The 17,906-nt window shown below is 52.9% G+C and overlaps 1 protein-coding gene across 1 annotated transcript in view; it reads left to right on the forward strand.

Annotated features, from left to right (window-relative positions):
- Window positions 1-89: 89 nt before the first annotated feature.
- The window catches only part of MAG (myelin associated glycoprotein), a 31,736-nt gene continuing 13,919 nt past the window's right edge, over window positions 90-17,906 (forward strand). Inside the window, exons 1-3 of the mRNA XM_072920779.1 lie at window positions 90-144; window positions 6,499-6,545; window positions 14,268-14,644. Of these exons, the coding sequence (XP_072776880.1) occupies window positions 6,506-6,545; window positions 14,268-14,644 (417 nt within the window). The 5' untranslated portion in view covers window positions 90-144; window positions 6,499-6,505. The remainder of the gene's footprint in view (window positions 145-6,498; window positions 6,546-14,267; window positions 14,645-17,906) is intronic.

The following is a 17,906-nucleotide window of genomic DNA, read 5'->3' on the forward strand; positions in this document are numbered from 1 at the left end:
GGGGGGGGGGGGGGGGGGAGGGGCGGGTCCGGCCCCTCCCCCTCCCCCCCCCCCATTTAATTCCTGCCCCTCCCCCCTCCCCCACACTCGGCCCCCGATTTTGGGACCCCCCGGAGCTTTGGGGACCCCCGGGAATTTTGGGAGGTAAGTGCCGACCCCCCCCCCCAAAATTTGGGGTCGTGACCCCCCTCAGGGTGGGCGATGACGTCATCGGGTTGGGGACACCCCCCCTCCTCTGGGACCCCCCCAAAAATCCTGAATTTCCACCCAAAAAAACCTCCCGGGATCCCCCAAAAATTCGGGATTTTCCACCAAAAATTCCTTAAAAACGCCCTAAAAAAGTCCTTAAAATTCCCAAAATTCCGGGATTTTCCCCCAAAAACTCCTCTTGGGACACCCCCACAATTCCGGGGACCCCAAAATTTCCCGCGACCCCCCAAAAAAACTCCTGGAACCCCCCAAAAAAATCTCCTTTAAAACCTCCGAAAACTCCTCAAAAATCCCCCCAAAATTTCGGGATTTTCCCCCAAAATCCCCCTTGGGACCCCCCCCAAAATTCCGCGAACCCCCAAAACTTCCCGAGACCCCAAAATTCCGGGATTTTACCCAAAAAAAAACTTCCCGGGATCCCCAAAAAACTCCATGAAAACCCCAAAAATCTCCTCAAAATCCCCCAAAATTTCGGGATTTCTCCCAAAATTTCGGGATTTTCCCCCAAAATTTCGGGATTTCCCCCCAAAACCCCCCTTGGGACCCCCCCAAAATTCCGGGGACCCCCAAAACTTCCCGGGACCTCCAAAATTCCGGGATTTTCCCCCCAAAAATCTCCTTTAAACCCCAAAAATCTCCTTTAAACCCCAAAAAATCTCCTCCAAATCCCCCAAAATTTCGGGATTTCTCCCAAAATTTCGGGATTTCCCCCCAAAACCCCCCTTGGGACCCCCCCAAAAATTCCGGGGACCCCCAAAACTTCCCGGTACCTCCAAAATTCCGGGATTTTCCCCCCAAAAATCTCCTTTAAACCCCAAAAATCTCCTTTAAACCCAAAAAATCTCCTCCAAATCCCTCAAAATTTCGGGATTTTTCCCAAAATTTCGGGATTTCCCCCCAAAACCCCCCTTGGGACCCCCCCAAAATTCCGGGGACCCCCAAAACTTCCCGGGACCTCCAAAATTCCGGGATTTTCCCCCCCAAAATCTCCTTTAAACCCCAAAAATCTCCTTTAAACCCCAAAAAATCTCCTCCAAATCCCCCAAAATTTCGGGATTTTCCCCCAAAATTTCGGGATTTCCCCCCAAAACCCCCTTGGGACCCCCCCAAAATTCCGGGGACCCCCAAAACTTCCCGGGACCTCCAAAATTCCGGGATTTTCCCCCCCAAAATCTCCTTTAAACCCCAAAAAACTCCATGAAAACCCCAAAAAATCTCCTCGAATCCCCCAAAATTTCGGGATTTCTCCCAAAATTCCGGGATTTCCCCCAAAACCCCCCTTGGGACCCCCCCAAAATTCCAGGGACCCCCAAAACTTCCCGGGACCTCCAAAATTCCGGGATTTTCCCCCCCAAAATCTCCTTTAAACCCCAAAAATCTCCTTTAAACCCCAAAAAATCTTTTCCAAATCCCCCAAAATTTCGGGATTTTTCCCAAAATTTCGGGATTTCTCCCCAAAACCCCCCTTGGGACCCCCCCAAAATTCCGGGGACCCCCTCCCCCCCCACTCCCCGCCCCCCCCGCGGCCGCCCCTCCCCCCGGGGGTGTCACACTGGGTCCCTTTGTCGCTTTTTTTGGGTTTTTTTGTGGTTTTTTTGTGGTTTTTTGTGGTTTTTGGGCCGCGGCTCGTGCGGAATTCGCGCGTGGGGGGAGGGGCGGGGGTGGGGGAGGGGCGGGGGGACAAGTTGGGGACAAGGGGGGGGAGGGGACCCCGTGGCCGGTGCTGTCACCCGCCCCCGGCACCGCCTGGGACCGGCGGGACAATGGGGACAATGGGGACGGTGGCACCGGGGGAGGGGCTGGGGGGGACTGGGACAAACTGGGAGGGACTGGGAGGGGCTGGAGGGGACACTGGGGGGACTGGGGACACTGGGACAGGGACTGGGAGCACTGGGAGCCACTGGGAGCCACTGGGAGCCACTGGGAGCCACTGGGAGCCACTGGGACAGGGACACTGAGAGGTACTGGGGGGGACTGGGAGCACTGGGAGAGACTGGGAGGGATTGGAGGGGACACTGAGAGATACTGGGAGCACTGGGAGGGACTGGGATGGGATTGGGAGCACTGGGACAGGGACACTGGGGGGGACTGGGAGCACTGGGAACACTGGGAGCACTGGGAACAGGGGATACTGGGGTATACTGGGGGGACTGGAGGGGACACTGGGGGGGACAGGGACACTGGGATGGACTGGGAGGGAACTGGGATGGGACTGGGAGCACTGGCATGGGACTGGGAGCACTGGGAGCCACTGGGAGCCACTGGGACAGGGATATCGAGAGGGACTGGGAGCACTGGGAATACTGGAGGGCACTGGGGGGGATACTGGGGGGCACTGGGGGGACTGGGAGCACTGGGACAGGGACACTGGGATGGACTGGGAGGGACTGGGATGGGACTGGGAGCACTGGCATGGGACTGGGAGCACTGGGATAGGACTGGGAGCACTGGGACAGGGACACTGGGAGGTACTGGGAGCACTGGGGGGACTTGGAGGGACTGGGAGGGACTGGGAGGGACTGGAGGGGGATACTGGGGGGCACTGGGACAGACTGGGAGCACTGGAGGGGCTGGAGGGGACACTGGGGGGACTGGGACGGACTGGGAAGGACTGGGAGCACTGGGACAGGGACATCGAGAGGTACTGGGAGCACTGGGAGGGACTGGAGGGGACAGACTGGGGGGGACTGGGAGCACTGGGAGGTACTGGGAACACTGGGGACACTGGGGACACTGGGGACACTGGGGACAGGGACACTGGGAGGGACTGGGAGCACTGGGAGGGACTGGGGGGGATACTGGGGGGGACTGGAGGGGACACTGGGGGGACTGGGATGGACTGGGAAGGACTGGGAGCACTGGGACAGACTGGGAGCACTGGGATGGGACTAGGGATGATACTGGGGGGACTGGGAGCCACTGGGACAGGGACTGGGAGGGACTGGGGGGGACTGGGAGCACTGGGGGGGACTGGGAGCCACTGGGAGCACTGGGACAGGGACACTGAGAGGTACTGGGAGCCACTGGGAGGGACTGGAGGGGCACTAGGGGGACTGGGAGGGACTGGGGAGCACTGGGAGGGGACTGGAGGGGACACTGGGGGGACTGGGAGCACTGGGACAGGGACTGGGAGCACTGGGAGCCACTGGGAGCCACTGGGACAGGGACATCGAGAGGTACTGGGAGCACTGGGGGGGACTGGGGGGAATTGGGAGCCACTGGAGGGGGACTGGGGGGCACTGGGACAAACTGGGAGGGACTGGGAGGGACACTGGGGGGACTGGGAGCACTGGGACAGGGACACAGAGGTACTGGGAGCACTGGGAGGGAACACTGGGGGGACTGGGAGGGACTGGAGGAGATACTGGGAGCACTGGGAGCACTGGGACAGGGACACTGAGAGGTACTGGGGGTGACTGGGGGGGATACTGGGGGGACTGGGAGAGACTGGGGGGGATACTGGGGGGACTGGGAGGGACTGGAGGGGACACTGGTGGGACTGGGAGCACTGGGGGGGACTGGGAGCACTGGGACAGACTGAGGGGGACTGGGAGCACTGGGAGGTACTGGGAGCACTGGGAACAGGGTACACTGGGGTATACTGGGGGGACTGGGAGGGAACTGGGAGCACTGGGAGCCACTGGGAGCCATTGGGACAGGGACATCGAGAGGTACTGGGAGCACTGGGATGGGACTGGAGGGGATACTGGGGGGCACTGGGAGGGACTGGGACAAACTGGGAGGGACTGGGACGGACTGGGAAGGACTGGGAGCAGTGGGACGGGGACACTGAGAGGTACTGGGAGCACTGGGACAGACTGGGAGCCACTGGGACAGGGACTGGGAGCACTGGGGGGGACTGGGAGCACTGGGAGGGACTGGGGACACTGGGGACACTGGGAACAGGGGATACTGGGGTATACTGGGATGGACTGGGAGGGACTGGGACAGACTGGGAGCACTGGGATGGGACTGGGAGCACTGGGACAGGGACATTGAGAGGTACTGGGAGCACTGGGACAGACTGGGACGGGACTGGAGGGGATACTGGGGTGACTGGGAGCCACTGGGAGCACTGGGAGAGGGACATCGAGAGGTACTGGGAGCACTGGGAGGGACTGGGGGGGGATACTGGGGTGACTGGGAGCCACTGGGACAGGGACATCAAGAGGTACTGGGAGCACTGGGGGGGACTGGGGGGAACAGACTGGGGGGGACTGGGGACAGTTGGGGACACTGGGGACAGGGGATACTGGGGGGACTGGAGGAACTGGGAGGGACTGGGGGGGACTGGGAACACTGGGACAGGGACATTGAGAGGGACTGGGAGCACTGGGATGGACTGGGGACACTGGGACAGGGGATACTGGAGGGGACTGGAGGAACTGGGGGGGACTGGGAGCACTGGGACAGACTGGGGGGCACTGGGACAAGGACATCGAGAGGTACTGGGAGCACTGGGACAGGGACACTGGGAGGGACTGGGGGTGACTGGGGGGGATACTGGGGGGACTGGGAACCACTGGGACAGGGACTGGGAGCCACTGGGACAGGGACATTGAGAGGTACTGGGAGCACTGGGAGCACTGGGGACACTGGGGACACTGGGGACAGGGGATACTGGGGTATACTGGGGGGACTGGGAGCACTGGGAGCACTGGGACAGACTGGGAACCACTGGGACAGGGACACTGGGAGGTACTGGGAGCACTGGGACAGACTGGGGGGGACTGGGAGGGACTGGGAGCACTGGGAGAGGAACATTGAGAGGTACTGGGAGCACTGGGAGGGACTGGGAGCACTGGGGGGGACTGGAGGGGACACTGGGGGGACTGGGAGCACTGGGGGGACTGGGAACCACTGGGACAGGGACACTGAGAGGTACTGGGGGTGACTGGGGGGGATACTGGGGGGACTGGGAGGGACTGGGAGGGACTGGGAGGGACACTGGTGGGGACTGGGAGCACTGGGACAAACTGGGAACACTGGGACAGGGACACTGAGAGGTACTGGGAGCACTGGGAGGGACTGGAGGGGACTGCGGGGGATACTGGGGGGGATACTGGGAGGGAACTGGGACAGACTGGGAGGGACACTGGGGGGACTGGGAGCACTGGGACAGGGACATCGAGGGGTACTGGGAGCACTGGGAGGGACTGGGAGCCACTGGGAGGGACTGGGGGGGACTGGGGGCACTGGGAGGGACTGGGAGGGACTGGGAGGGACTGGGAGGGGACACTGGGGGGACTGGGAGGGACTGGGACACACTGGGAACCACTGGGACAGACTGGGAGCACTGGGACAGGAACATCGAGAGGTACTGGGAGCACTGGGACAGACTGGGGGGGACTGGGAGGGACTGGGAGCACTGGGAGAGGGACATCGAGGGGTACTGGGAGCACTGGGAAGGACTGGGGGGGGTACTGGGAGCACTGGGAGCACTGGGAGGGACTGGGAGGGACTGGGAGGGACTGGAGGGGATACTGGGAGGGACTGGGAGCACTGGGAGAGGGACATCGAGGGGTACTGGGAGCACTGGGAGCCACTGGGAGCACTGGGACAGGGACACTGAGAGGTACTGGGAGCACTGGGAGCACTGGGAGGGACTGGGAGGGACTGGAGGGGACACTGGGGGGGACTGGGGGCACTGGGAGCGACTGGGGGGGACTGGGACAGGGACTGGGGGGGACTGGGACAAACTGGGAGGGACTGGGAGGGACTGGAGGGGACACTGGGGGGCACTGGGGGGGACTGGGAGCACTGGGGACAGGGACACTGGGAGGGACTGGGGTGGACTGGGAGGGACTGGAGAGGATACTGGGGGACACTGGGGGGCACTGGGAGGGACTGGGGACACTGGGACAGGGACACTGAGAGGTACTGGGAGCACTGGGACAGACTGGGACGGGACTGGGAGCCACTGGGACAGACTGGGAGCCACTGGGACAGGGACACTGGGAGGTACTGGGAGCACTGGGAGGGACTGGGGACACTGGGGGATACTGGGATGTACTGGTTTATACTGGTGCCACTGGAGGTGCCACTGGGGTATACTGCTTTATACTGGGATATACTGGTTAATACTGGTGGCACCGGAGGTGATAATGGTTTATACTGGTTTATACTGGTTGATACTGGTTTATACTGGTGTCACTGGAAGTGATAATGGTTTATACTGGGCCATACTGGTTTATACTGGTTTATACTGGTTTATACTGGTGGCACCGGAGGTGATACTGGTTTATACTGGTGGCACCGGAGCTGACCCCGTGTCCCCCCTGTCCCCAGTGCCACCATGAGCCGCCCCCTGATGCTGCTGCTGCTGCTGCCGCCAGGTACTGGGATGGACTGGTTTGTACTGGTTTGGACTGGTTTGGACTGATTTGGGGTTTGGGGTTACTGGTTTGTACTGGTTTGGGGTTTTTCCTTACTGGTTTGTACTGGTTTGGGGTTTGGGGTTACTGGTTTGTACTGGTTTGGGGTTTTTCCTTACTGGTTTATACTGGTTTGGGGTTTTTCCTTACTGGTTTATACTGGTTTGGGGTTTTTCCTTACTGGTTTATACTGGTTTGGGGTTTTTCCTTACTGGTTTGGGGTTTGGGGTTACTGGTTTGGGGTTTTTCCTTACTGGTTTGTACTGGTTTGTACTGGTTTGGGGTTTGGGGTTACTGGTTTTGGGTTTTCCTTACTGGTTTATACTGGTTTGGGGTTTGGAGTTACTGGTTTGGGGTTTTTCCTTACTGGTCTGTACTGGTTTGGGGCTCGCGGTTACTGGTTTGGAATTTGGGGTCACTGACCCCTTCTAGGACCCCTAAATCCCCTTAAACCCCCCCAAATCTCCCATTTTTCACCACATACCGACCCCAAACCCCCCTGAATCCACCCCAAACCCAATTTTTAACCAATTTTCCCCCATTTTCCCCCATTTTTCCCCAGGAATTGTGGCTGCCTCCTGACCCCCTCTAGGACCCCTAAACCCCCCAAAACCCTTCCCTAAATCCTCCAAAACCTGCCCAAAACTCCCGTTTTCAGCCACATAGTGACCCCAAAACTCCATCATTCCACCCCAAACCCCCAATATTCCACTTTTTAACTAATTTTCCCCATTTTTCCCCATTTTTTCCCCATTTTTCCCCAGGAATTCTGGCAGCTCCTGACCCCCTCTAGGACCCTTAAACCCCCCATAAATCCCCTCAAAACTCCCATTTTTCACCACGTACTGACCCCAAACCCCCCTGAATCCACCCCAAACCCCCAATATTTCACTTTTAACCAATTTCCCCCAATTTTTCCCCAGGAATTGTGGCCGCCTCCTGATCCCATCTAGGACCCCTAAAGCCCCCTTAAATCCCCTTAAACCCCCCCAAAACTCCCATTTTCCAACCCCAAACCCCCGTAAATCCACCCCAAAACCCCCATCATTCCCTCCCAAACCCTCAACATTTCACTTTTTAACCAATTTTTCCCCATTTTTCCCCAATTTCCCCCCATTTCCCCAGGAATTCTGGCTGCCTCCTGAGCCCCTCTAGGACACCTAAATCCCCATAAATCCCCTTAAACTCCCATTTTTCACCACATACAGACCCCAAACCCCCGTGAATCCACCCCAAACCCCCAACATTCCCCCCCAAACCCCCAACATTCCACTTTTAACCATTTTTCCCCATTTTTCCCCATTTTCCCAGGAATTTTGGCCACCTCCTGACCTGCTCTAGGACCCCTAAATCCCCCATAAATCCCCTCAAAACTCCCATTTTTCACCACATACCAACCCCAAACCCCCCTGAATCCACCCCAAACCCCCAATATTGCACTTTTTAACCATTTTTTCTCAAATTTCCAGGAATTCTGGCTGCCTCCTGATCCCATCTAGGACCCCTAAACCCCCCATAAATCCCCTCAAAACTCCCATTTTTCACCACATACGGACCCCAAACCCCCCTGAATCCACCCCAAAACTCCATCATTCCACCCCAAACCCCCAATATTTCACCCCAAACCCCCAATATTTCACTTTTAACCATTTTTCCCCATTTTCCCCCAATTTTTCCCCAATTGCCAGGAATTCTGGCAGCTCCTGACCCCCTTTAGGACTCCTAAACCCCCCATAAATCCCCTTAAACTCCCATTTTTCGCCACATACAGACCCCAAACCCCCCTGAACCCCCACAAACCCAATTTTTAACCCCTTTTCCCCATTTTTTTTCCAAATTCCCAGGAATTTTGGGATCCCACCCACCTCCTTTAGGACCCCTAAAGCACCCTCAAATCTCCGGTTTTTCACCACATACCGACCCCAAATCCCCCTGAATCCACCCCAAACCCCCATGAATCTCCCCCAAAGCCCCAATATTCCACTTTTAACCATTTTCCCATATTTTTTTCCCAATTTTTCCCCAGGAATTTTGGCTGCCTCCTGAGCCCTTCTAGGACCCCTAAAGCCCTCATAAATCCCCTTAAACGCCCCCAAAACTCCCATTTTCCGACCCCAAACCCCCCTGAATCCACCCCAAAACTCCATCATTCCACCCCAAATCCCCAACATTTCACTTTTAACCATTTTTTCTCAAATTTCCAGGAATTTTGGCTGCCTCCTGACCCCATGTAGGACCCCTAAACCCCCCAAAACCCTTCCCTAAATCCCACTTAAATTCCCTAAATCTCCCGTTTTTCATCACATACCGACCCCAAACCCTCCTGAATCCACCCCAAACCCTCCTGAATCCACCCCAAACCCCCAACATTTCACTTTTAACCATTTTTTTCCCATTTTCCCCAATTTTTCCCCAGGAATTCTAGCTGCCTCCTGAGCCCCTCTAGGACCCCTAAACCCCCCAAAACCCTTCCCTAAATCCTCCTAAACCCACCCAAAACTCCCATTTTTCACCACATACAGACCCCAAACCCCCCTGAATCCACCCCAAAGCCCCAACATTCCACCCCAAACCCCCAACATTCCACTTTTTAACCAATTTTTCCCCATTTTCCCCCAATTTCCCCAATTTTTCCCAGGAATTGCGGCCGCCTCCTGAGCCCCTCTAGGACCCCTAAACCCCCCATAAATCCCCTTAAACTCCCGTTTTTCACCACATACCGACCCCAAACCCCTGTGAATCCACCCCAAACCAAATTTTTAACCATTTTCCCCATTTTCCCCCATTTCCCCAGGAATCCCGGCCACCTCCTGACCCCCTCTAGGACCCGTAAAGCCCCCAAAACCCTTCCCTAAATCCTCCTAAACCCCCCCAAATCTCCATTTTTCAGCCACATACAGCCCCCAAACCCCCCTGAACCCGCCCCCCAAACCAAATTTTTAACATTTTTTCCCAATTTTCCCCCATTTCCCCAGGAATTTTGACCCCCTCTAGGACCCCTAAACCCCCCATAAACCCCCTCAAAACTCCTATTTTTCACCACATACCGACCCCAAACCCCCCTGAATCCACCCCAAACCCCCAATATTCCACTTTTTAACCAATTTCCCCCATTTTCCCCCATTTTTCCCCAGGAATCGTGACCTCCTCCTGATCCCATCTAGGATCCTGAAATGACTCTAAAGACCCCCAAAACTCCCATTTTTCGTCACATACAGACCCCAAACCCCCCTGAATCCACCCCAAACCCCCCTGAATCCACCCCAAACCCAATTTTTAACCATTTTTCTCCATTTTTCCCCATTTTCCGCAGGAATCCCATCCGCCTCCTGGGCCCATCTAGAATCGTGAAACCACTCTAAAGTCCCCCAAATCTCCCATTTTTCACCACATACAGCCCCCAAACCCCCCTGAATCCACCCTAAACCCCCAACATTCCACTTTTAACCAATTTTTCCCCATTTTTCTGCATTTTCCCCAATTTTTCCCACAGGAATCCCGGCTATTTCCTGATCCCATCTAGAATCCTGAAACAGCTCTGAAACCCCCTAAAACCCCCCAAATCTCCCGTTTTTTGCCACATACAGACCCCAAACCCCCCTGAATCCACCCCAAACCCCCATCATTCCACCCCAAACCCCCAACATTCCACTTTTTAACCAATTTTCCCTATTTTCCCCCATTTTCGCAGGAATCCCATCCGCCTCCTGGGCCCATCTAGAATCGTGAAACCACTCTAAAGTCCCCCAAATCTCCCATTTTTCACCACATACAGCCCCCAAACCCCCCTGAATCACCACAAACCCAATTTTTAACCAATTTTCCCTATTTTTTCCCCATTTCCCCAGGAATCCTGGCCACCTCTCCACCTCCTCTAGGACCCCTAAACCCCCCAAAACCCTTCCCTAAATCCTCCTAAACCCACCCAAATCTCCATTTTTCAGCCACATACAGCCCCCAAACCCCCCTGAATCCACCCCAAACCCCCAACATTTCACTTTTTAACCACTTTTTCCCCAAATTCCCAGGAATTTTGGGATCCTACCCACCTCCTTTAGGACCCCTAAACCCCCCATAAATCCCCTTAAACTCCCGTTTTTCAGCACATACAGCCCCCACACCCCCATGAATCCACCCCAAACCCCCAACATTTCACCTTTTAACCAATTTTTCCCCATTTTTTCCCCATTTTTTCCCCATTTTTCCCCAGGAATTCTGGCAGCTCCTGACCCCCTCTAGGACCCTTAAACCCCCCATAAATCCCCTCAAAACTCCCATTTTTCACCACGTACTGACCCCAAATCCCCCTGAATTCACCCCAAAACTCCATCATTCCACCCCAAACCCCCAATATTTCACTTTTAACCATTTTTTCCCCAAATTTTCAGGAATTTTGGCTGCCTCCTGACCCCCTCTAGGACCTGTAGATCCCCCATAAATCCCCTTAAACTCCCATTTTTCACCACATACAGCCCCCAAACCCCCCTGAACCCCTCCAAAACCCAATTTTTAACCATTTTCCCCCATTTCTCCCCAATTTTTCCCCAGGAATTCTGGCCGCCTCCTGAGCCCCTCTAGGACCCCTAAACCCCCCATAAATCCCCTTAAACCCCCTCAAATCTCCTGTTTTTCACCACATACCGACCCCAAACCCCCTAAATCCACCCCAAACCACCAATATTTAACTTTTAACCATTTTTCCCCATTTTTTCTCCCATTTCCCAGGAATTGTGGCCACCTCCTGATCCCATCTAGGACCCCTAAACCCCCCATAAATCCCCTTAAACTCCCATTTTTCGCCACATACCAACCCCAAACCCCCCTGAATCCACCCCAAACCCCCAATATTTCACTTTTAACCATTTTTCCCATTTTTTTCCCCAAATTCCCAGGAATGTTGGGATCCTCTCCACCCCCTCTAGGACCCCTAAATCCCCCATAAATCCCCTTAAACCCCCCAAAACTCCCATTTTTCTGACCCCAAACCCTCCTGAATCCACCCCAAACCCCCAATGTTTCACTTTTTAACCAATTTTCCCCCATTTTTCCCCATTTCCCCCCGTTTTTCCCCAGGAATCCCGGCCACCTCCTGGGTCCATCTAGAATCCTGAAACCACTCTAAACCCCCCATAAATCACCTTAAACCCCCTCAAATCTCCCGTTTTTCACCAGATACCGACCCCAAACCCCCCTGAACCACCACAAACCCAATTTTTAACCAATTTTCCCTATTTTTTCCCCATTTCCCCAGGAATCCTGGCCACCTCTCCACCTCCTCTAGGACCCCTAAACCCCCCAAAACCCTTCCCTAAATCCCCCTTCAATTCCCCAAATCTCCCATTTTTTGCCACATACAGACCCCAAACCCCCCTGAATCTCCCCCAAAGCCCCAACATTTCACTTTTAACCATTTTTCCCATTTTTTTTCCCAAATTCCCAGGAACGTTGGGATCCTCTCCACCTCCTCTAGGACCCCTTAAACCCCCTCAAATCCCCCGTTTTTCACCACATACAGACCCCAAACCCCCATGAATCCACCCCAAACCCCAACATTTCACTTTTTAACCACTTTTTCCCCAAATTCCCAGGAATTTTGGGATCCTACCCACCTCCTTTAGGACCCTTAAACCCCCCAAAACACTTCCCTAAATCCTCCTAAACCCACCCAAAACTCCCATTTTTCACCACATACCGACTCCAAACCCCCAATATTCCACCCCAAATCCCCCTGAATCCACCCCAAACCCCGAATATTTCACTTTTTAACCCCTTTTTCCCATTTTCCCCCATTTTTCCCCAGGAATCGTGACCTCTTCCTGATCCCATCTAGAATCCTAAAACCACTCTAAAGCCCCCCAAAACTCCCGTTTTTCACCACATACAGCCCCCAAACCCCCCTGAATCCCCCCCAAACCTCCAACATTTCACTTTTAACCAATTTCCCCCAATTTTTCCCCAGGAATTGTGGCCGCCACCTCCTGAGCCCCTCTAGGACCCCTAAAGCCCCCATAAATCCCCTTAAACGCCCCCAAAACTCCCATTTTCCAACCCCAAACCGCCGTGAATCCACCCCAAACCCCCAATATTCCATCCCAAACCCCCAATATTTCACTTTTAACCATTTTTCCCCCATTTTCCCCATTTTTCCCCATTTCCACAGGAATTTTGGCCGCCTTCTGAGCCCCTCTAGGACCCCTAAACCCCCCATAAATCCCCTTAAACTCCCGTTTTTCAGCACATACAGCCCCCAAACCCATCCCAAACCCCCAATATTCCGCTTTTAACCAATTTTTCCCCATTTTCCCCATTTTTCCCCATTTCCCCAGGAATCCTGGCCACCTCTCCACCCCCTGTAGGACCCCTAAACCCCCCAAAACCCTTCCCTAAATCCCCCTTCAATTCCCCAAATCTCCCATTTTTTGCCACATACCGACCCCAAACCCCCCTGAATCCACCCCAAACCTGCAACATTTCACTTTTTAACCAATTTTAACCATTTTTCCCCAATTTTTCCCATTTTTTGCAGGAATTCTGTCCGCCTCCTGGGCCGCCTGGATGCCCCCATCCATATCGGGCCTGGCGGGCTCCTGCGCCTCCATCCCGTGCCGCTTCTCGTTCCCCGAGGAGCTGCGGCCCCAAAGCCCCAAATCGCCACTTTGGGCCCTTTTTCCTCATTTTTCCCCTTTTTGTCAAATTTTCAGGAATGTTGGGATGCTCCTCACCTCCTCTAGGAGGGTTTAGGGCCCCTAAATTCCCCCAAAATCCCCCCAAAACCCTTCCCTAAACCCCCCTAAACCGGCCCAAATCTCCCGTTTTCAGCCACATACCAACCCCAAAACTCCATCATTCAATCCCAAGCCCCCAATATTCCACATTTAACCAATTTTCCCCCATTTTTCCCCATTTTTTCCCCATTTCCCCAGGAATTCTGGCAGCTCCTGACCCCCTCTAGGACCCCTAAACCCCCCATAAATCCCCTTAAACTCCCATTTTTCACCACATACCGACCCCAAACCCCCCTGAATCCACCCCAAAGCCCAAATATTCCACTTTTTAACCAATTTTTCCCCATTTTTTCCCCATTTTTTCCCCATTTTTCCCCAGGAATTCTGGCTATCTCCTGATCCCATCTAGAATCCTGAAACTGCTCTGAAGCCCCCTAAAACCCCCCAAATCTCCCGTTTTTCACCACATACCGACCCCAAACCCCCCCTGAATCCACCCCAAACCCCCAACATTTCACTTTTAACCACTTTTTCCCCAAATTCCCAGGAATTTTGGGATCCTCCCCACCTCCTCTAGGACCCCTTAAACCCCCTCAAATCTCCCGTTTTTCACCACATACCGACCCCAAACCCCCCTGAATCCACCCCAAAGCCCCCTGAATCCACCCCAAACTCCCAACATTCCACCCAAATCCCCCTGAATCTCCCCCAAAGCCCCAACATTTCACTTTTAACCATTTTTTCCCATTTTTTCCCCATTTTTTTTCCCAAATTCCCAGGAATCCCGGCCACCTCCTGACCTGCTCTAGGACCCCTAAATCCCCTTAAACTCCCATTTTTCACCACATACTGACCCCAAACCCCCATGAATCCACCCCAAACGCCCATGAATCTTCCCCAAAGCCCCAGTATTCCAGTTTTTAACAATTTTTTTCCCAATTTCCCTATTTTTCCCCAGGAATTCTGGCCGCCTCCTGGGCCGCCTGGATGCCCCCATCCATATCAGGCCTGTCAGGCTCCTGCGCCTCCATCCCGTGCCGCTTCTCGTTCCCCGAGGAGCTGCGGCCGGGCTCGGTGCAGGGGCTCTGGTACCTGGGCAGCCCCTACCCGCGGCACTACCCGCCCGTGGTGGCGCGCTCCCGGCCCGGGGCGGTCCACGAGAGTTTCGCGGGGCGCGCGCGGCTCGTGGGGGACCCGGCGCTGCGGGACTGCTCGCTGGAGCTCGGGCCGCCGCTCAGCGCCGAGCTCGCCGGGAGGTACTACTTCAGGGCTGACCTGGGAGGCTACAACCAGTACAGCTTCAGCGAGCACGCCGTGCTGCAGGTGCTGGGTAAGGTTTTGGGGCGAATTCCGGCGATTTTGGGAAAAAATTCCGATTTTTTGGGGCGTTTTCGGGATGGTTTTGGGGGGTTTTAGGGGATTTTTTGGGGTTTTTTGGTGAAATATTCCGATTTTTTAGCGATTTTTTAATAATTTCGTGGATTTTCAGGGGGTTTGGAATGAGTACTTGGAGAAATTTTGGCATTTTTTGGCGATTTTTTGGAGAATTTTGCCCATTTTCAGCATCTTTGCAGTCACTTTCTTGGAGGATTCTTGGATAATGTGATGGATTTTCAGGCGGTTTGGAATGAGTATTTGGAGAAATTTTGCCCATTTTTGGAGAATTTTGTGAGTTTTCAGTAGGTTTGGAATGAGTATTTGGAGAAATTTTGGGATTTCTTGGCGTTTTTTGGAGATTTTTTGGAGAATTTTGCCCATTTTCAGCACGTTTGGAGTCGCTTTGTAGGAGGATTCTTGGCGAATTTGGCAGATTTTCACAGGGTTTTGAGTGATTTTTCTGAGAAATTTATGGAATTTTTTGGAGGATTTTGTGGGTTTCAGGATGCTCAGAATGGGTTTTTGGGATTTTTGGGGGATTTTTGGCTGTTTTTGGGTGTTTTTGGGGACCCGGCGCTGCGGGACTGCTCGCTGGAGCTCGGGCCGCCGCTCAGCGCCGAGCTCGCCGGGAGGTACTACTTCAGGGCAGACCTGGGAGGCTACAACCAGTACAGCTTCAGCGAGCACGCCGTGCTGCAGGTGCTAGGTAAGTTGTTTTTGGGGAAAAAATTTGATTTTTTGGGAAAATTCATATTTTTTGGGTTTTTTTCGGATGGTTTTTGGGGACTTTTTGGCAAAATATTGGGATTTTTTTGGGATTTTTTGGAGAATTTTTGGGTTTTCAGGAGGTTTGGAATAGGTACTTGCAGAAATTTTGGGATTTTTTGGCGATTTTTTGGCGATTTTTTGGCGATTTTTTGGAGAATTTTGCCCATTTTCAGCACGTCTCGAGTCACTTTGTAGGAGGATTTTTGGATAATGTGTTGGATTTTCAGGCAGTTTGGAATGAGTATTTGGAGAAATTTTGCCCATTTTTGGAGAATTTTGTGAGTTTTCAGGAGGTTCGGAGTGAGTTTTTGGAGAAATTTTGGGATTTTTTGGCGATTTTTTGGCGATTTTTTGGAGAATTTTGCCCATCTTCAGCACGTTCCGAGTCACTTTGTAGGAGGATTCTTGGCGAATTTAGTGGATTTTCACAGGGTTTCGAGTGATTTTTTTGAGAAATTTATGGAATTTTTTGGAGGATTTTGTGGGTTTCAGGATGCTCAGAATGGGTTTTTGGGATTTTTGGGGGATTTTTGGCTGTTTTTGGGTGTTTTTGGGGCCCGGCGCTGCGGGACTGCTCGCTGGAGCTCGGGCCGCCGCTCAGCGCCGAGCTCGCCGGCCGCTACTACTTCAGGGCAGACCTGGGAGGCTACAACCAGTACAGCTTCAGCGAGCACGCCGTGCTGCAGGTGCTCGGTGAGTTTGGGGAAAAAAACGGGTTTTTTGGGAAAATTCATATTTTTCTGCAGGTTTTTGGGGTGTTTTTGGGGATTTTTGGTGAAATATTGGGATTTTTTAGGATTTTTTTGGGAGTTTTCCGGATGTTCAGGAGGTTTGGAATAGGTATTTGCAGAAATTTTGGCATTTTTTGGCGATTTTTTGGCGATTTTTTGGCGATTTTTTGTGTAATTTTGCCCATTTTCAGCATGTTTCGAGTCGCTTTGTAGGAGGAACTTTGGAGGATTTGGTGGATTTCCAGGCGGTTTGGAGGGATTTTTTTGAGAAATGTTGGGATTTTTTTGAGAATTTTTCAGGTTTTCAGGATGTTCAGAGTTAGTTTTTGGAGAAATTTTGGCTTTTTTTGGCGTTTTTTTGAGATTCTTTTGGGGCATTTTGCCCATTTTCAGCACGTTTCGAGTCACTTTGTCGGAGGATTCTTGGCGAATTTGGCAGATTTTCACAGAGTTCCGAGTGATATTTCTGAGAAATTTATGGGATTTTTTGGAGGATTTTGTGGTTTTCAGGATGCTCAGAATGGGTTTTTGGGATTTTTGGGGGATTTTTGGCTGGTTTTGGGTGTTTTTGGGACCCCGCGCTGCGGGACTGCTCGCTGGAGCTCGGGCCGCCGCTCAGCGCCGAGCTCGCCGGCCGCTACTACTTCAGGGCAGACCTGGGAGGCTACAACCAGTACAGCTTCAGCGAGCACGCCGTGCTGCAGGTGCTCGGTGAGTTGGTTTTGGGACAAAAATCGTGAATTTTGGGAAAATTCATATTTTTTGGGTTTTTTTCGGATGGTTTTTGGGGACTTTTTGGCAAAATATTGGGATTTTTTAGCGATTTTAAAAGAATTTCGTGGATTTTCAGAAGGTTTGGAATAGGTACTTGGAGAAATTTTAGGATTTCTTGGCGTTTTTTTGGCGATTTTTTGGAGAATTTTGCCCATTTTCAGCATGCTTGCAGTCACTTTCTTGGAGGATTCTTGGATAATGTGATGGATTTTCAGGGGGTTTGGTGTGATATTTGGAAGAAATTTTGGGGTTTTTTGGAGAATTTTGTGAGTTTTCAGGATGTTCAGAGTGAGTTTTTGGAGAAATTTTGGGATTTTTTTGGCGTTTTTTTGGGGATTTTTTGCGTAAATTTGCCCATTTTCAGCACGTTTGGACTCACCTTTTAGGAGGATTCTTGACGAATTTGGTGGATTTTCACAGAGTTTCGAGTGATTTTTCTGAGAAATTTATGGAATTTTTTGGAGGATTTTGTGGGTTTCAGGATGCTCAGAATGGGTTTTTGGGATTTTTGGGGGATTTTTGGCTGTTTTTGGGTGTTTTTGGGGACCCGGCGCTGCGGGACTGCTCGCTGGAGCTCGGGCCGCCGCTCAGCGCCGAGCTCGCCGGCCGCTACTACTTCAGGGCAGACCTGGGAGGCTACAACCAGTACAGCTTCAGCGAGCACGCCGTGCTCCAGGTGCTAGGTAAGTTGGTTTTGGGGAAAAAATTGGGTTTTTTGGGAAAATTCCCCATTTTTCAGCGGGTTTTGGAGGGGTTTTGGGGCAGTTTTTGGGTTTTTTTGGTGAAATATTCTGATTTTTTAGCGATTTTTTAATAATTTGAGTGATTTTCAGGGGGTTTGGAATGAGTACTTGGAGAAATTTTGGCATTTTTTGGCGATTTTTTAATAATTTAGGGATTTTCAGAGCGTTTGCAGTGATTTCTGGAAGAAATTTTGGGGTTTTTTG

This window comes from Taeniopygia guttata, chromosome 33, assembly GCF_048771995.1.
Source record: "Taeniopygia guttata chromosome 33, bTaeGut7.mat, whole genome shotgun sequence".
Classification (NCBI taxonomy): Eukaryota; Metazoa; Chordata; class Aves; order Passeriformes; family Estrildidae; genus Taeniopygia; species Taeniopygia guttata.